The 20977-nt window shown below is 39.4% G+C and overlaps 1 protein-coding gene across 1 annotated transcript in view; it reads left to right on the top strand.

Annotated features, from left to right (window-relative positions):
* Positions 1 to 20977, top strand: part of CACNA1C (calcium voltage-gated channel subunit alpha1 C) — a 416820-nt gene that overhangs the window by 263486 nt on the left and 132357 nt on the right. The window contains exons 8-9 of the mRNA XM_054514808.1: positions 7134 to 7237; positions 13697 to 13869. Coding sequence (XP_054370783.1) covers positions 7134 to 7237; positions 13697 to 13869 — 277 coding nt within the window. The remainder of the gene's footprint in view (positions 1 to 7133; positions 7238 to 13696; positions 13870 to 20977) is intronic.

Consider the following 20977-nt stretch of genomic DNA (forward strand, 5'->3'; position numbering starts at 1 on the left):
TTTACCCCCTCTCTCTCTCTTGAGTCAGCTCTGAGACCTTAATTTCCCACTCCTTTTCACCTGTCCTAAAGACTCAGAACATCTGAAAGACTATTCCAGGTCAACAAGAAGATAATACTTTTCTTTATGCACTCAAATTTATAGATGGAAATGCTTAAATGTTTTTTGTCATTTTTTAGTCACTATGTACGTTAAGCTTCAATTTTTTTCCTGAGGAATTTCTGAAGATTACCTCCTAATCATACATTCCTCCCAGTTCTGTGCCCCAGCCTATTCGAGCAAAGCACTTACTCATATCAGCTCATTTCCACTGGTAACAATAATATTGACCATTGGCCTCAGTGGAATTATTCATTTATGTGCCTTGAATTATGCACACACATGATTGCTGGATTAAAAACCAACCAAGCAAAGACAATTAATTAGATTTTACACAGTGGAGGATCTGCAAGGTGGAATCTGCATGCTTATGTAATAATGCACTAAATCCACCTTTTAGGATATGTGATGGGTAATGGGAAATATGATCCTTTCCTTGCTCCTTTCCTGAATGGTGAAGTCAGGTGAATGTATGTTGTGTCTATAGACTTACTTCAAGTGTATGTGGAGAGCAACCAGGAATTTATCAAGTAAAAGTATGACTTCTTTCATGTCTTTATTGACGTGATACACAGCAACCGCACACCATTCAGGCTCCAAACAAACCAGCAGATTCAGGAGATGCAGAATTTCAGCGCTAGAGAAACAATCTCCTTCTTTGCCCCATAGGTTGTAAAAACTTGGCTTACTGAGCCTATCATACAGAGAAAGTCAATTTTAGTAATGTGTCTCTTATTACTCAATCTTTAATTCTGTGTCACCTCATTGACATATTTCTGGGGCTTCTTTTAAGCATTTACAGATTTGTAAAATTAGAAATTGTGAATAATAATAAACAATTTCCTTGTTAAAAGCAGCAAGGTTTACAATACATTAAAAATTGCATAGTTAATATAATTATCACAGGTATTACATAAAAAAGCCCCATTATAACATAAGAAGTGTACAGTTTAGAAATCAGATAAAAAGCGTAATGTGCAGGATTCATTACCAGAGCTAACAACACTAAATTTCTGCATATTTAGAGGTTGATTTATTTGTGTCACAGTCTCAATAGTCACAATCCTATTACCCACTGCAAGTTAAGACCAAATGAGACAATTCCCAGATGCCTCAGATCCGTAAGCAGAAGTTGAGAGAAAGACAGGAGTCAAACGTTCTTGTCACACATCCTCTGATAACTCCCAAGAGCTTTCAAGGTAAAGACTCAAAGTACTCTAGAGCCAAAGGTTCTTAAGCCCAAATCTGGTCTGCAGTGGAGGAGTTAAACAAGAAGATATTGTTTTGTTGAGCAAAATATTTTTTTTTTCTTTGCAGAGCACCCTCAAAAATCCTGCTGTCACCAGTTATGGTTGTTAGTTAGATGTTGTTAGGACCTGCCAGCAATATAATTTTCCTCATTTGGGATGAATATTTTGTTCTTCATCTGTTTCTGCTGATGCAATATGTCTAGCATGAGGAAAGGTAGCTCTTTCAAAGTTTGGCTTCTTCACTGGACAGATGTATGCAGACACTTTGTAGGAAATTCACCCTACCTTATTTCAGAAGGAACACCTGGATTTATGACATCTTTTTTGTTCCCTGACTGTATGAGAGCAAATTTCAAAAGAAGTGAAGTTTCAGAAACAAAGAAAAGATTTAATGAAGTCATTTAATGGAAGCCAAAGAAAATATTATAAGAGTAGGAGTACTCTACTTCCCAGGTCACATAACCCTAGTGTGAGATGTAGGGTTTACCTCCTGTCCATGATATGGATATTTTTTTCTTTAATATTGTCAACTCAACTATAGCTGTGAAGAGTAAAGCACCATCCTTTGTTTATTATATAAATATATTTTATAATAATATATTATATGTTATTATTATAATTATATATAATTATTATTGAGTAATTATAATAATTATATAGAATATAATATATATTTATTATGTTTATTTATTTATTATTATTGGAGTTGGACCCAAGTTGTGACTGAAAGTTATGGCAGAGAATGTTTTTCCCTGACAGTGCAAAACTGTGCATCATCCTATTACAAAAAAAAAAAAAAAAAGGAAAAAAAGAAGAGTTTAAAGTTTTCATTCCGTGAGGTTATTTGTGAATGAAATGCATTCACCCAAATATTCATGGGAAGAGAAGGAAAGAGGAGGTGGAAAAGGAAAATTTATGTTTGAAGCAAAACCTCTTTGATCAATGATAAATATCCCAATCTCTCATCAATACCTGCATGATGCTTTATGCATCCCCTGAGCTCTGCCTGCCAGTAGCCTACCATGAGATCTTTGATCTGAGCTGAGGAAATGATTTCTACATATCCCAAAAGTTAGGAAGGTGCTTAAGCTCTGTTTCTGAAAAGATGGTTTTCAAAACAAAGTCTTCAAGCTGGAGGACAGATTTAATGATAGTTATGTGTTATTTCTGTTGTCTCCTGCTCCCAATACTCATCAATTTTAGATTGTCACAAGAAACACTTGGTTTCAGCTAGAGATCTTCCTACTGGCCATAACCATTAGTTTTGGCTAGGTTGTTTTCTGAGGCAGTAAATTCCACAGATGGGTTACAGAAAATAGCATTTCTTTGCAAAATTTCCAAATTTGCTGCCCTTTAATTTTATTAAATATGCTGCTCCTCTCAATGAATGTTACTCTGTAGAACGTTATACACTTCCTTATAGAATACTACATTCATTAGAATACTTGTAGTACTAACATTTTAAAAAGTGTTATCACACCATTCTATAGTCATTAGAAATCAATTAACAAACAGCTTCTGTTCCTTTATTTGAGGAACAGAAGCCTAGCCCAGGTGCCCTAACTTACTTTCCATTAAGCTGCAGCTCTACAGCACTGTGCACCGAACGAGGCAGATTTCATTTTTCATTCAGCTTGCTGCTTTCCGTTGACTGATTTCCAGCTGCCCTTTTCTGATGGATTAAACTTTTCCTGTGACCCTCTGTTGTTTTTGAAAGACATTCAGCACACAGTGTCAGGGTGTGAGTGTGTGACATGTAAAGTCAGCAGAATTTAGTGAATTGTGTCTACCCCTCCCATTAAGTGACTGAAAGCCTGTGCTTGGTGATGCTCAACCACTGTGGTAATAGGTTTTATGCCTCCAACATTGTCTTTGAACTATGGTGCCTGTGTAAGGAATGAGACACTTGCAAATGTGCCAGACTATTATCCCTGGGAAAGAAAAAAAAAATGACCAAACAACTAATGCATGAATGTCTCCTGTGGCCTTGCCAATGTGATCTCACCTGTGTCTTCTCAAAACCCAGAAAACAGAGGCACAAAGTTCTACTAAGAAGTCTTTTATTCCTTGGCCCCTACTGAAACTGCTGATAATAAATGAGAGCAGCAGAATACAGAATTAAAAACCCTGGTGTTATTTCTAGGTGATTACCTGTACCATTGAGAGAAAAACCTTTGCTGAAATGCTCAGGCATGAGAGCAGTTAAGGGTGCTTGGCAAAGATGGAGCTCTTCCAGCAGACCTTGGATATGCTGAAATGAACTCTTTGTCATGAAACTGAGTGGTTTCTTTGACAGTATCCAGTGAGGCAGGGGTAGTTTCCCACTTTGCAGATTGGAAAGCGGAGGCATAATGAGCCAAATGATGTCCCCACAGTGCCAGAGAGACTATGTAGGAAATAATAATGAGAAGGAATCCTTATCTCCAAGCTCTCTGAGAGATGATGCATGAATGCTCTGAAATGTGCCAGCTTCCTCACTGTTGAGAGTAGTGACATGTAAGTGTTGAGATGTGAGCTGTGAGAGGTTGGGCAGTTTGACTCAGAAAGCAGAATTATTTCCATAAATGACAATCTGCAGCTTCCCACTCATTCCGAGCTTCCAGCTGATGTAACTATTGTTCCACACATGCTTAAGTTGGCATCAGGTTGCAATCACCTGGACTGAAAGTTATAATTTGGACCTCAACTGGTTGGTATTATAGTCTTTGTTTAGAACTGTGAATTTAGAAGATGATCTACCTTTTCTGTTGGATTCCTAGGGTTAGTAGTAAACACTCAGGGAGAAGTGTTGCACTCAGGCACCTGCAAAACTGAGCTGTGTACCAGGAGTTGCTCATCCTGGAGAGGTAACCTATAAGTGAGTCGCTTCCTGTTTTCTGGGGGTAACAGTACAAAATATATCTTGCAGACTTCATTTTCTGCACTCAGGAGGGTGCAGAAGGAAACACTTCTGGCCTTGCTGGTACTGTTTTGAGTAAGTCTATTCCTATTCTTTTCCCCCCAGCTTTCACCAAACAACCTATTTCTCTGCATTTCTCCTGCAGCTGTTTTTCAGGAGCTCACAGTGTAAGCTCACAGTGTACTCTTTCCTTATTGCAGAGAGGCTTTAACATAATTTAACAAACACTTAACATTATATGATCATATAACATACATTCCTGTCACCTGTGGGTGACATTATTCCCACAGGAATAATCTCACCTCATAATAATGGAATAATCTCACATGCTACAAGCGAAAAAAAGACATGAGAGCACCAAATGTAGGGAAGTCCAGCAAGAGAGACAGACTCAGCTGTCTGCCAAATACTGGCAGTTTCTCTCTGCTTGAGAAGCTCTTGCTGTCTCTGCCCCTCAGCTTCTCTGTTATGTATATAAATGTGCAATAGAAAGGAGATAAAAAGCTGACCTCTGAAATTTTCAGTCTGAGAAGTCCCAAATGCTCTGTGTACCAGAATGCAGGTCTGCTTTACAGGACTAATTTGTGCTGATGCTAGCTGGTACAATTGTTATGCAATTGTGCAGGCATTGGGAATAACAGAGTACACTATATTCTAGTTATATACTTTACCAGGACATGGTGGAACTTCTTGCCATCTGGAAATTTCTTCATGCCAATGAAGGTTTGACCTTCTCCTGACATGAATATGACCTCTGTACCTGACGCCCTGGCTTTTGCTCTTTACATTTCTCTTGTACCACAGCTTTGAGAAGTTCTACTTTTCCAGCTGACAAAAAATCCCAAACTGATGATAGATAAATACCATGCAGCTCAGGCTTTTTTATCACCATCTATCATAATTAGAGGGATGTCAATTCATCAATGTGCCCACAGTGGCAAATTCTTATGGTAGTTTTTCAATGTCATCCATACTGATTGTTTGTGCAGATTGCTTTAAATAGATATTGGTGTTCTTTATAGGAGAGAGAGGGTGTTAAATCTCATTTCTTTACTTAATTCCAACTTGGGCATTTACATTTTGCCTTCCTGGTTTCCCAGCTGGGATCTCAGGTGAGTTTTTGCTTCCATCTTTATACTTGAGGATGCTTTGTTCTCATTAAAGCCCTGATGTGCAGCAGACCCCAGGGGTGCTACTTTTTGGTCCCATGGGATGAAATGTGGCTTGCAAGCATAAATAGTAATTAGTATGATTTATAAACTAACTGAAAAATCCTGCCAAATTATTAAAAGGGAAGAAGTATGTTATGCTTAGGGAATGTTAGCATCTCAGGTACTCTTCTGCCCACCAAATGTATTTATCCTGTGAGGAAGGAGATCCTGTGAACTGTTTTCACAGAGGCAGATTTTGAGGTTATTTTTCAATGAGTCTACTTCAGTTCAGTCACAGCTGAAGGAGATGGAGTTCTAGATCAGTCCATTTACTGTGGACTATTTCCAGACAAGAACTTAAGTGACTCTACTTTGGAAGAAAATGGATAATGGGATTCCATCCACAAAGAACTGATTATATTAGCGTTACTCTCCTGCCTTGTCTTATTGAAGGTCTGAAATTCCTTTCCTAAGTTGTTATGAATCTTGAGTGAAATTACCTCCCCTGAAGTGTGTCTCATTGCCCATGTATGGAAGGATATTTCTCCTGTGATTCCAACAAATGTTTAGGTTGCAAAGGAAAGAGCATTTTCCTGGAAAGAGAAGACAAAATTTTCAAAAGAGTGGAAAACAAAGGAATGTAGATTTCTTTATGCTTTCAGGTACTTTAAATTCTGCAATTTATGTTCATAAATCAATTTAGTGCTCCTGAAAATGTTAACCGCCATCTGTTTCTTTAATGATGCTATTTCTGGATTCAAAGATAATTGTTTATGAAGAGTAAAGAAGGGACTCTGGTATTTTTGATACCATTATGAAAGTGAGATTCGATTAAGATATCCAGCAACTTTCCAAAATTTTGAACTTTGAAGGAGACTTCAAGATGAAATAGCGTTTATGTACTAGATGCTTTTAGAATATATACAAGATCTTATTGTGGGCTAGAACTGGACCTCGTATAATACAGGTTCTGGTGCTAAGATAATTCTGCCTGCCTCATGTGGAGATGCTTAAAGTAGTGTGAAATCCATGTCATTCAGTTTACACTCTCAGATTCTCTTAGTATTCTGTTGTGTAGGAATTGTGTTTTGGTAAGTGAATCATCCTTCAAGACAAGAGAACGAAGCTTGTAAGGAAGCTTTAGGAAACACTTGGCCAGGTCAGAACATGGTGGGCCTTGAAAAGACCTTCCTGGAAAGAACAAAGCTGCTGCCCTCACTGTGGTAAACTGTGAAGATTTACACAGAAAGATCAGTATTTTCCCAGTTCCCACCTGCTCCTCCCTGAGGTACCTGTGCTGCACGTGGGAAGTAAATGTGATCTGACAGCACACTGTGGCAATGCCTACCAAAAACTAGAAGTATTTTCCCTGGCAACAGAGAGTCATATATGTGAGCAGCCAAGTTTAGAATTCATGGGGTGGACCCTTGGAGGTGTTTTAAGTAAATTCCAAAAAGTAAATCCACAATTTTGAGCATCCAAGAAAGTGCCAGTAGGGCGCGTTGTTATATCTTAGGCTGTAATAGTCACTGACTAATAATACGTCAATGAGGAAATAGATCAGAAAAAAAACCAGTCAAAGGAGTGGTCACATCAGAAAGAACAAACAGAAACACTTGGTATGATTATGTATAAACCAACCACAGGCTCTATTTACAAACCTTTCCATCTGTTCCTTTGCCTAATCATTTCTGCTTTCCCTCTCTGTCTTCTAACTTTCCTTCGTCTTTCCAGATGCAGGACGCTATGGGCTATGAGTTACCATGGGTGTATTTTGTCAGTCTGGTCATCTTTGGATCCTTTTTCGTTCTAAATCTGGTTCTTGGTGTGTTGAGCGGGTAAGCTGACAGTTTTGGTGTCCTTTTTCCAATGCTACAGGGCAAGACTCCATAATAAGGGTTCTTCCCTGTCACCAGGATTCTTTCAGAGGGATTAAAAATCTGAATCCAAGGAAGCTTCACATCAGCTCTGAAATACTTTGACAAAATGTTCAAATATTGCAAATAACAATGCAGGTAACAAAAGCGGTGTTATTCCCTGACAGAGAAATTCAACCTCGGGGCCTTCAAAATTATTTATGTCAACCTGTCATAAATTTCTAGAAAACTGGCTATTGAAGAACCTTACTGCTGGTGACTTGGGATCTCTTTGGCTGGAGCCTTGCAGTGCTCAGAATCTGAGCTTGTCTCACTAATTATCATTCCACTCTTCCAGGTCAATGATGCCATAGGAAGGGACTGGCCCTGGATCTATTTTGTTACACTAATCATCATAGGGTCATTTTTTGTACTTAACTTGGTTCTCGGTGTACTTAGCGGGTAAGCAGTACCAGGAAAATGTTTTATTATTGTTTATTTTTAAAAATCTGTATTTCTATTCCTACTCTCTGGTTACCAAAACAACGGTCAGTGGCGGGTTGATCTCAAGAACCTTAAGAGAAGGCCTAGGCTATTGCTGTGCCAATAGCAAAATACAGCATTCTTAGTATCACAGAAGGAGTCTTTGGACTAAATCAAAAGAATATAAGACAATTTTTTTGTCTGTAACACATTCCTCTACCTGTACACTGTGGGGAGAGGACAGCGCTGTGCTCCCATGTGGGCAAAGCAATCCATGCACCATAGAAGGAGATTATAGTAGAATTTCTGGAAGAGTCAGTAAGATTGAAGGAGGAATGAGAGCATGAGACAAATCCCTTTACATCTGTAGGATGAGATTCCTGCCAAATTATGTCTTCTCACAGGAGAAATTTTCACATTGTTTAGAACATCTGAAGCACAGCCTACCAGGAGACTATTTTCCCTGGAGAGAGTCTTGGGCACGTTTCTTCTTCAGTAAGCCCATCTTCTCTATTGTGCAGATTGCAAACTTGGCATGATGCAGGGAGAAAAGATCATTTCCCTCTGACCTTTTCCAAGGATGAACAGAGAAGCAGAAGTCCTTTTAGTGTTTAAGCATTTTTAAGACATCCAGATATTTAGCTGTGTTTCAGTTCTGCAGTACAACCCTCACTGCAAAGCATCATTTTAGTAGCTTTGATTAAAAACAATGGGTATTGTCCCCAGTACTTAAAAACTTTACTGCCCCTGGGGAGACACATAATTTAAGGAATCAAGCCAGCAAACATTCCTTGAAAGATTAAAAAAAAAAATCTTCTAGGATTAGGCTTCTAGTTCCATATTTGGGCATGAATGGGGGCTACAGACATTCTGTGTACATGGATAAATATGGTATGAGGATTTTTATGTATCCTCTTTTTGTTTCTACCATCCTTCCTCCTTTGATGAGCTCTAAATTAGTTTCATTAAGGCCTGTACCGGTTGCCTGTGCAGGCACCCCTGAAGTCCTTTGTCTTTTGATCAAAAGAGAGGGAAAATGATCTCTGAGCAGGAGAGAGGACTTGATGCCTCATAGAAATATGTCCTCGGTACTTGGGCCAACAAGATAGGAAGGGCAGCAGTGGGACTGTGGAAAAAGATCCACCTTTGGCCATGGAGACAGGCAAAGAGACAGGTAATAGAAGGTCAGAAGGAGGTATTATTTCTATCTTCATGACTCCATTGAAGGAGAAGCCACTGTGACAGCTGCTGCAAGTAGAAGGGTTTCCACACCATAATGGAAGTGTGGAGAAAATCCTCGGTAATGAAGTGTTGGGCAATAGTCTGTGTTTGCATATCTGGAGAGTGATGCCCTGGTACAGCTTTGAAACACAAACTCCTCATTCCTCCAGGTGGATACTCTGCCCAGCAGGTAAGGATGTCAGCACTAGTGGGGAATGATCAGCTGACAGGGAAAGGGATCTGATCTATCACAGGTGTGCTCAAGGACCCTATAGAAATCTTGTTAAAGATTATGTGGTATCTGATTGGATAAAAAGTGCCTGTGAGCCCAGCCATGGGGAGTGCATAGTATTCAAGCACTGCTGATTCAATTTACCTGCACTTGGATTTTTACCTGTGAATAATTAATAATTTAGTTTCCTCTCTCTTTCATTTTCAACTCAAAAAAGTCTTTTGAGGCCTAAATGTTCCACCTCCTGCCATACTGCAGCTAAACCACCACAGTTAGTGGTAGGAGATGGAAACAGTCTGTAGAGGGAACTGAAATCAAAGATGAAGTTCACCTTGTTTAAGCTGTGAGTCACTCTTTCTGGCTGTCTTCACAGTGTTATGACAGCTGCACTGTTTCTGCAAAAATGTCCCCAACTGGAGAAAAGTAAAAAGAAACTTGAGAATTTGCATCCATGAAAAAACACAGAAATTATGGGAGAAATTTTCCAAATTTTCTTTGGTCTATATAAGCAGTTCTTAAACAATTAACTTTCTAAAGCAGTTCTAAATTCTGCTGAGTTACAAAGTGTCTTCACTTTGCAGATTCAGCTTTTTTTCTTGGAGAGTTGCTATTGCTATTTGTCTGATCTATGTTGATGATCCACCTGTCTGTTCTAGATACAAAGCAGCATTCCTGGTTATCTCTGAATATCCATTCTGGGCATCTCTGATTTTTTTTCCCATTTATCTATTTCAGGAGCTTCAGCAGGCATGTTGTGTAGGTAGGCTTCACAAATGACAGATTAGCTTGGGGGGAGGAGGGTAATCACTTCTGAATACATAAGTGTAATTAATTGTACTCACAAAGACACCTTGATTGCACCTGCAAAATGAAATGCTGGATTCTGCTCTGCTGAAAGAGCTCTTTTGTAATTTGTTTTTCCTCAGGTATATCATCCATTCATGGTCCTGGTGAATTTACTAATCACATACTAGCCTAAATAGCATGTCAGAGTATTTATATGTGGAGCTGTAATCTCCTCCTGACTTGGCTGAGCACAATACAAAATTCATGTACTCCAAAGGAATATCCAGTCAGCAGATCACACAGCAGACCTCCCCAAGCCCAGGCAAAACAATTCCACATCATTGCTCTGAGCAGTGATAAGAAGTCACTCGAGATCAGAGATGTTCATATCTCTGTTATCTATTTCAGTTAATTAATGAGGAAAAAAAAGGCAGAGGCGGTTCAACCTTCAGACAAGTACACCTAAGAATATAGAGTCCCATTTCCTTTATATTTTGATCCAGATCCCAGGACACAGGCCAAACAAGCAGTTGCCTAAGGCAAATGGAGGGCAGGAGAACAGAGGGTTTCTTCTGCCTTGAGAGGCTCCTGCAAAACACAGTTGGCTGCTTTTGATGCTTTTACTGCCAAGAAAGAGGTCAGAGTGAGCAGGAGGCTGGCTATGGTTGTAGCTCCTCCTTGAGCAGGTTTTGTGACCTTTCAGGTATTTTTCCTAAATTTCTGACTCCTCTTCCAACCCGTCCTACTCCTTGGTGTACTTCTCAGGGTGGATGAGATTTGGAGCCTTGTGCTCCACTTTGAGTAGTAAGCAAGAGTTTTGAACTGTTAGAATTCTGCTGTTTTGCTCACTTTCCATCTCGCCTCTAAATGTGAGAAATCATATCAACAAGACTAACCTAAATTCCATCATTGGGATAGGAAAAAGAAATTTTCTTCTGAAACAGCACATAATGCAGAGCTGGGTGTTTATGATCTTGACCCACTCTAACCCCACACAGAGAAAGCATCTCTCCAGAATACTCTGCTCTCTGGTGTTCCCACTGGCAGGCATTTCTATAATTTTCTGGGAGAAGTAAACCAAAGTGAAACAAACTGAATTGTGGTAAAAACAATCAGATGCACCCACTCTTATACTGATGTTTTGGGTTCACTGAAAAAAGACAGATTGCTTGCTAGTTGTGTGAGCCTTTGTTGACCTCACCCTGCCATGATTGTGCAGCCTTTTTTGTGGAAGCAAAAAGACTAGAAGACTCTAGATGAACATGACACTTCCATCAAAAGCTTCTGTGGTCCTTGGCCTGCCTGCTGGAGCTGCAAGCAGTGACCATTTACTGCCAGCTGTGCTGGAGGCAGCAGCAATGTGTGCACCTGCCTGCAATACACCCTGGGCTGAGGCCACCAGCTCCCTTGCCATGGGATGGAAAATGGCCACTGATAAGAACTCTTGATTGTGAGCTACATTTGCCCACGTGGGAGGTGGTTTGAATTGCAGTGGCAATTTCCTGAGCCACCTGTTCTCAATGGTTTAGTGTTAGTAGAGCATAGAAATTAAGACAATTTAAACCAGTTGTCTTCTTTGGAGAGTCATCTGAGATGTGGAGTGTCATGCGTTGTACCAAGGGAAGAGACATGGAATTGCAGGTCATTTGCACAAAGCAATCACAGTATTTTGCATTGTGTCAGAAAACTCTAGGTTCAGCCCATTTCAAAATTTGACCCATTTGTTTTAGATTCTAAAATAATACTTTATGAGCTAAAAATTGAAATGTTGGAATTTGATGTAACAGGCTTAATAATACATTGATTATTAAGTGATTATTTTTTTAAGAGTTAATTCATTAATTTGCATACAGCAGTGTAGCAGGCCCAGGGGAAAAGTGTTACTGAAGCAGAAAATATAACCACCACTGATGGATTTTTTCCTAACAATCTTTGTACAGTTTTTATTATTATTATTGTTGGGCTTATTTGTTTCTTTTATATTGTAAATAGTAAAATATCACTCCCAGTATGAGAAAATGTCATTTTTCGTTTTTTCCATGCCTTGAGGCTGAGTTTGGACCATGAGCTGACTGTGGACTAACTTCAGGCCAGAGAAGCCAGTGGTTCTCTTCCTCACCTCCACCTTACCACACTTACTTAGGCAGGCTTGAACCTTCAGCAGCATAACAGGGGTGCACATGACACTGGTGTGCATTGTCACATATTTTGGCTAGAAATAAAGGGATCATTCTGCTTTGATCCTGCTGCAGTCCTGGTGTCATGCACAGTTCAGAATTCTGAAAACCTGATGCAAAGCCTGTGAAGTCCATGGAAGTCTTTCAGCAGGTTTTGAACCCAACAGGAGGAAAGCACTCACCGTCACTGTTAGAAATCCACCTCCACCTCAGTCACGTGGCACTCACAAAATTCACATTTTGGCTAAGATTTTCATTATCCTAATATTATGCCAGCAAAATCAGTGGTAGATTTTCTATTCACTTTTGCAGGAACAAATCTAAACCAAATGCCAAGTGGAGTAGCATTTTGTTAAATCCATTCATTGCTGACAGTCTTCAGCAACAGTAATGGATAGAGCACTGGGGAGATTGGCTTTACCTCTTTTCCTAGAAAAAGTGGCCTGTATTATCTGCTGTGTGTGTCTTGTGTAGTGATCTGCTTCAGCAGATATAAGACTTAATGCTGAAGTACTCTTGGTCCAGCAATTTTCACAATCATTAAACTTACTTTTTAAAATACAAGTGTTAAAACCTGGGTTAGAACCACATGAGTCTCTAAATAAGGGAGGTCAGCATTTCTTGAAAAAAATTATTGATGAAAGAGGAGAAGAAACAGCACTGCAGCCAAAAAGAAGACAAAGCCAAGAACCCAGGATCATAACCAAGCAACAGGAAATTCTTGTTCTTATGCCCGGTTTTAAGTCTGTGTTCCCAACAGTGTTCTTTCATAAAACTATCATCAAATGTTTTGCCCTGTCCACTTTCTGGCAGAATTTATTAGTTTTGTCTATCCATAATTTAGCGTATTTGTCCATCCAGTGTGAGATTTGAAAAATATATTTCATGTTAGATAACAGCCTCGAATGCTGAAACTCTTCAGTAAAACTTTGAGGTCTGAGTTTTTAACTATATTTTTCAGTACTGTGGAGGAAATGGTCCATAATTAAATGTGTACAGGATTGTGAGTACCATTAATTACACTTAAACTAGCCCAAATTAGTTGTGATGAAATGTAAAATCTTAAACACTGATTGAAACCTGGCTAGAAATTAGAGCCACCAGCTCACTCTCCAGATGTCAGATTATTGTCAAACAGTTCATCTTTAACCATTATTCATATAGACATTTGTAGATAACTCTTGGAGAATATCAAGTGTTTACAGAATGTTAGAAAATGTCTGGTATTTTACACAAAATTGTACATAAATGTCACATATATGTTTTATTTGAATTGTCAATCAAATGCTGAGAAGGAAAGTTTTGAAAAAGGTTATCAGTCTTTTCCTAAGTGTTGGTAGATATGTGGACACTCCAGCTGTTTTACACGTGTGTGCGCAGCAAGGATGGTCCATACATGTGTTTGTCTGGAGAGAATAGAAACAGCTGGATGTGCTACACAGACTGAGGAGACTTTCTGGTGGAAATCATTCTAACCCATTGTTTTTCTTCCATCTCTTCCTCCTTTCTGCCCATGTCCTGTCCCTCCCTCCCTCTTGCTAGGGAGTTTTCCAAAGAAAGAGAAAAGGCCAAGGCTCGAGGCGATTTCCAGAAGCTTCGAGAAAAGCAGCAGCTAGAGGAGGATCTGAAGGGATACTTAGACTGGATAACTCAAGCAGAAGATATTGATCCAGAAAATGAAGATGAAGGCATGGATGAGGAGAAGCCTCGAAACAGTAAGCAACTTTCTTCTCTCACTTTCTTTTCTTTTCTCTCTCTCTTTCTCTGTCTCTCTCCGTGCTTTTAGCCACAAAGCCTGTGCCCATCTGCTGTAGTGCTGAGGTGGCTTCTAAGGAAGAACAAGTTCTTCCTTCCTGAGACGTGCAATATGCTTATACATGATTCCAATTTAATGCTTGTAGGAAAGCATGGGAAGCAGAAATACGAGTACAATAATTGGTATTCTGCAGATCAGTGTTTAGTCTGTGATAGGGGCATTAGATCCTGAAATTAAACAGATGAAAGGTCAATACTTGCTGGTAAAGTCCCCTACTGAGAAAAGTTTTAAAGTACAAGTGTGCTGTCCATTCATTTATTTAATTGAAGCTCATTGTTGTAGGCTTTTTGCACATGGTTGGTTCCTTTGAAAGCAAAGGTTTCTCAGGGAAAGGAGAGTTAAAGTACGGGAGGAGGGCCAAATCAGCTCTGTTGTATCTTAAGGGTGCCATCTGTAACTCCATTGAAAACAGTGGATTTGTGCTTGCTTTTGCCAGGATGGGTTAAGCTCCCAGACTTTTCTTCTAAGGGTGTTACTTCTTACTCTTCTTTTTTGGAGTTGACAAGGTGTTTGTACAAAGTGCAAATTCACCAAAAATCTCTTATTAGAAATCCTGAAGAAAGAGGGCCTTGAAGAAAGCAGTGCTTCCCCAACATTTCATTAGCATTATTGAATCTTCTACAACTTCTCTTTTACCAACACAAGCTGTGTAACTTCAGAGCCACTTAGCAGTTGTCATTGCTGGTTGTGCACTTGGGAAATGTCAGACTTGGAACCCTTACACAGCCCATGGACAATGGCTCTACTCTTGACTTTCATCATGGGAATATGCATTTTCTTTGTTTGATTTTGGAAGAGAAGACATGAAACATGTCCTAGATATCACCCTTCTTACCAGACAATCAAAATCTATGGGATGGTCCCATCACAAACATATCTTCCAGTAGCAGGAAAATTGGACATGGCAAAGTTGTGCTTTTCTCTCTTCAACAAGATTTTTAGTAGATGTTCATGACCTTTAGAATATTAGTAACCACTATTGCTGCCAAAACAATGAAATTCTTCAAAAAAAAAGGGCTCATTAATATCGGGTTATACCCACAATACTTAGGTATCTGGACTTGAAGGAGTCACTGTGGTGACTCAGACTTTTCCCAAATCAGATTATTTTGATTTTTATGCTGGTATTTTCATTGCTCATATAGTTTACTTTCACCTCAGCAACCATTCAAAAATAACTATATTAATCATGTCCAAAATTTGCTGCTCAGTGGCATACCATACATGAATAAATCAGATGAGGGTTCACTGCATGTACCTGTTGAGTGTGGTCAATCCATATTTGAGCTAACAAGCCCCTTTAGTGGGTGGTGATATTAAGAAGTGAAAGGTAACACATCTCCAGCTTGCTGTCAGTTCTTCCTGGTCAATTTGATAAGGTGAGTTTTGGAAGACATGGTTTATCAAAATTAGTCCTTTCACATCTGAGTCAGAAAAGCTGAGAAGTAATGGTTTCAGTTTAAGATAACATCACAGAAAAGGTACTGTGAGTAAGTGACAGGGCAGGGCATTTTGTTTAGGGTGAGGTTTATTTTTGGTGTGTTATCTCCTGGGTTGAATGCTTTGGCATTCCTGCCAGCAGTCAGTCACCAGTAGGGTTAAATTGGAAGAGAAAGATGGCATTATTTCTCTTCCAAAAGCCATTTACAAAAAAAGTGAAGGACAGATGGCACAGATGTAAATCCCTCATAAGTCCCTTTGGCTTGAGTGTTCCCAAGACATTTGAATCCCACCTACTCTCAGTCCAAGCTTACATCACCAAGACTCCAATGTCTTCCTTGTTTTCTTATGTTTAGCTCAGCTGCCTCCTGTGCACCTTCAGTGTCTTTTGTTCAAGTGCTCATCAAAGCTCATCACCTTCTGTTTCTAGCGCAGCATCTGAACTCCATGGCTGACTGTTACTGCCCTTTCAAGCTCACTTTGTTCAGTGACTAATTAATGTTGACTTTTGAGGTATCAGCCCTGAGAATTTCAAATGACAGATGACTGGAGCATGCAGGGCAGTTCAGACCTCCTTAAGCTGCTGTGTTAGCTCAATAAACTTCAGGTGTGGCCTTTGCATCAGTGGTGTTGTACTGATGCTCAGAGGACATGTGCTCCTGCCTGAGCTCTGACACTGATTCACACCAATACTTTAAAGAAGTCACATCAGTTTTTGCTTCTTTACTTTTTCCTGAGAGCTTTTTTTTTTTGGATTTTTTTTAATAAAGAGTATCAGAATAGTTTAGAAGTTCAAATAAAAAAATACTTATTAATCTAGAGACTCAGCTAATGTAAGTTCTGAGACTCAGCAGTTTACACCATCTGGGCTCTGACCCAGGTAGTCTACCTACACTGAATCATCCCAAACACAGAGAACATATGTTTCCCATCTTTTCTTTGTCCTTGGCAGCTACAGAGGCAGATTTTTCTGTCTTTAACTTTGTAGAGAGTGCTGCCCACTTGTCAGCATGGGCACTGCCTCCTGTAAAACAGAGGACACAAGGTGGAAGGGAAGAGAAACTCACTTGCATCCCCTTTTGGTTTAACTGCCTGTGACAGTCCTTAGGGCATCATCATTCATATTTTGCATACACTGCTGCTTTCCTGAGGCTCTCAAACTTTGCCCAAAGCCTCACTGGTAGTTTGCAGCCCTTAATGAAGTTACCAAGTCCAAGGCTACAACAGAGAACACCTTAGTGAAGGAAAGGGTAAAAAAGGAAGATAAATGCAACCAGAGTTGGACAACCTGTGCAGTCTTTAGTTCTTCTCTACATAGTAGAGGTCTTGGCACTTTGCTGAGGGAGCTCATCACCACTTGTTGCTCACATGGATTGAGAGACATCACAGAGCAGGCTGAGCTAATTCCCTGTCTTTGAGGAATTACCACATTTAAGGCAGTTTTTCCATGCTGTTTGCAAACATGGATTTGCCATTGTGACAGATGTGAGGTGGGAAATGTGAAAAGGCTTCTGGGGGCTGTTTGTGTTGATGATTTTGTTCTGTGCTCTTACCCTGATGTGCCTTCCACATGGGAAGAAAGCTTTAATTTAATGGAGGGGAGAAACACATCATGTCACAGAACAGCTGCTGAATTCAAAATTACAGGATGGCAAAGAAAACTGCCCCTCCTGTTGCCACAGTTACTGGGAATTTGCACTTTTATTTTCCCTTCCTGAGAGTGGTCTGGAATGCCTCTGTTGCTATGGGCAGAAGCAGGAAACTTCAGTCCAACTCAGATTCTCCTCCTATTGAAATTGATTGGCAAAGCTTCCACAGACTGCAGTGGGGTCACAACTAATTTATGAATGGGCACGATGAATTAATTTGATGTTTCTGAGTGCTCAGGTTTTGTCCTCCCTCTGTTTCCTTTATTTCAGTTCTATTTGGTGCCACCATGTGCAGAGAGAGTCTGACCTCACTAATGTCAACAGAGTCCCTAAAAGTAAAAAATCCCCACTGGTTTGTAAAGGCATTCCATGATTCCAGACAATTAATCCTGCTTGTTAAGTCATATCCAACATAGTACTGTAAATTCAAGAACCGATTTGCAAGTAGCTTACCCTACTAAAATTAAAAGTCTTATCATTCTTCAAGGCCCTATTGTAATGGAACTGATGGCTGTAGATAATCAAGTTTTCGTGTAGCGCAGCAGAAAAAAACCCAGTACAAATCAATGTGTTGCCTATCAAAATCATATAATATTTCAGGTGGTACATTAAATAATGAAAAGTGTGTGTCTGTACATGCAGATTTATGCCTATATTGAAGTGGGAATAGTGCACAACTGAAGACAAAAAGTACAGACATACAGGCAGGTTTTAAAATTTATATTAAAAATTAATCAGTTTAAAAAGAAATAGTCCTCAATCTTCACCTTCAGAGCATTGCTGTAGTGCCTTAGTGACCTTTGGAAATGTTCATTAACATCTGAGTTTGCTGCCTCTAAGGAGTCAATGACAACCTAACTTTTTGGTGGACTATAGGTTTTGTCTCACTCTTTCAACCACTGTTAGTTTTGAACATCTCCATAACTGGGAATTAGAGACTGCATTTAATCACAGGTTTAGGAGAGTCTTTCCTGGAAAAAAAATTATTTTGAGACAAAGAAGAAATTTTCAGCAGGAAAAGCAAAATTTCAAAATAAATTGGTACTTCTTAGACCATTACAGCTTTTGGAAAATCTGTGTCTTTCATGGGAACAATTCCTGCTTCTGCACATCAGGCCATAAATGAGAACAGGAGAGATGGTAGTTTAAATAGAAGGGGAAGAGTTTTAGAACTCTAAAAATAGAAACCTCAGTAATTTCAGCCCAAACAGGGCTTTATTCCCAAGAACTCCAATAGTAGTTTGACTCTATTAAGTAACAGGGAAAAAAGCATGACCACCTGTCCCTAAAAGACCAGGCATTTTAGGATTTATCTATCCAATTCCTGTTGACTTGACTTCCTTTTGCACAGTGAATTTATGCACCACAAGGAGACTATGTTGATTTCAGTGAGGTTATGTACAAAATACCCTCCACAGACTGGAATGAAAGCTGTCACTAAATTCTGTGCAACCCTTTGGGAAAGTTAGTGATGTGGACCTGTTTGATAGAAAGAGTTTTGTGTACAGATCTAGTCATGAGACAAAGGTAAAAGAACACCAACTTCAATTTGTACATTTGTTCAATTTGTATTTTTAGTAATTTCATATGTCATAATTCATAATTTCATGTGTCAGCCTGTTCAGTGGCCTCCAAATCATGTGTTTAGTGTTCTGACTTTAGTGGCTTATTACTTTCAGCCTGAAATAAAATATCATGGTGCTCTGGGATAATGTCTAAGGTAGGAAGGATTTTCAAAGACTGGGTTACAAGCTAAAATTTCAGAGTGGCCTAAAATACTCTTGGTCCATCTTCTGCAATGAAATTTAATGGGCAAGTGCACAGCTGGGAATCACCATGGAAGATGCAGAGGGGAAAATGAGTGGATATTTAAAAGATAACTATTTTACATTCATTCTTGACCCTCACTGCCTTAAAACCCGTCTTCTTACTGTATGAGCAAAGAGAGGCTGTTCTGAGTTAATTTCTGTTTAGCACAGAATACTTGAACTTGTCTGCCAACAGCAAATTAGTTCATCCTGCATTATTCTAGTTTCATCCACAGAATCTGTCCTGATGTATTTTACATACACATGGAAGGACATGGACAACCACCCCTTGACAGGCAGGTACAGATATTGTCAAAAAGCAATTTTAAAAATTCCACATGGAGCTTGCATGGAATTTAAGATCATCTAAACAAAAGCTCTAAGAGGCACAGGCTGGAAAATGAAACCCTTATTAATTGAATTTTTCCAATACCAGTGGGTGGCTTGAGAAAGGCATCATAGAACATGGTTGCATTTTGCTTTCCATATCCGAATACAAGGAAATCAATGCCAGTCTTGTAAAATGATTTATTATCTGTCAACACCTCATCTAAAGAGGAAGAAAGCACAATCTCTTCTACTTTTATCATTGTCCACTGATGTGGAAAATAATCATCTGGTAACCCAGAAGAGATGAGCTGCAGTGCCAACAATTTGTAGGCATTTCACAAGGGCACCTGATAGGTACTTCACAAGTTTAGTAACTGGGATAGATCTATTCTCTTTCACCTGGAGACAGAGGGACAAAAGAAGTGTATACTGTGCCAACAGGTTGTTCTAGGGGAAAACAAATCCATGTATTAATGTGCAGAGGTTCCAACATATGGTTTGTTTGGACAGGAGTGACAGCAGCTGCCAGCTGTGTGCTGTGCCCAATAGAATATAAACCCAGTGGCATTCTCCTACCTTGTCATCTTTTGAAGCAGCTCATACACTGCTCTTAATTTAAATACCAGAGTTTGAGGACACCTAATGAAAGGCCTTTCTGAATGATAAGTCAGCTTTGTTTTTGTTGTGTGGCTCTTCACAGAGCAGCTCAGGTTGCAAAATGCAGCAAGGGTTTGTGCTACAGATGTCAAGCTTGAGTCTATAATTAGGATGCTGCCTAGAAAAAGCTTCCAGGACATTAGTTCTCACATTAGGCTGAATCACTCCTACAGTCCTCAGGCAAAATTTGTACTGAAATTCCTGGGGATTTTGCCTGGGTAAGGACTTGGGCCCCAATCAGTTTCATCCAAGGTCAATAACAAAACATGCTCATGTCAGCACTCTAAAAGGTTGCCCAGTGTGAGGTCTTGGAGCACACAGGCTTCTCAGTGCTCACACATCACTTGAGTATTGTGTAGCTGGCATCCACCAAAGGGAGAGTGTGAGGTATCTGGGGCCTGAAATCACTTACAGCACTGGGCACTCCACTGAGCACTGTTTGCCCAGTGCAGCATTCCACTGGCTAAAATGCAGTTGTGTCTGGCATGAATGGGATCCACAGTCATTACAAGCATGTGGTTCCCATTCATGCCAGACACAACTGCCAGACACAACTATACATAACTATACTGAAATAAATGTGTGGTCAGATCCAGGTAAACTCTGATATCCTAAAAAGGAAAAGCTATACGCGTCAGGAATTTTTTTTTTTTTAAGAGCATTTGTGAGGCTTTATAGTGACCCTACAGGTAGTTGTGGTAGCAGAGTACACAGGGCAATGATCTCAGTGATGTAGGTGAAAGTAAAGCTGCCATTTCCAAGCATCATTTTCATTTTATAATTTCTGTGCAGCACAAGTAACAAAAAAAAAAAGATCATTTAGGGTGATTCTTCTTCCACATTTCCATCAATGTCAACAAAACTATGATGTCAACATTTGATTTTTCCCTATTAGAATAAAATCAAACCGAGAATAGATTTATAGATTTTCTTCCTGACTCTCTTAATATGTTGCCATCTTTCTTTTTTTCTTTCTTTTTTCTTTTTTTTTTTTTGTGAGTGCAAAAACAAGGAAGCAGTAGATCCTTATCCTTGATTGTTCTGTCTTTCTCCATTTCCAAGAGGAAATACTTGGGGAAAAAAAGTTAGTCTTCTCAACAAAGTGAAATTTAAAACTTGAGGG

This window comes from Molothrus ater, chromosome 5 (genome assembly GCF_012460135.2).
Source record: "Molothrus ater isolate BHLD 08-10-18 breed brown headed cowbird chromosome 5, BPBGC_Mater_1.1, whole genome shotgun sequence".
NCBI classification, from domain to species: Eukaryota; Metazoa; Chordata; class Aves; order Passeriformes; family Icteridae; genus Molothrus; species Molothrus ater.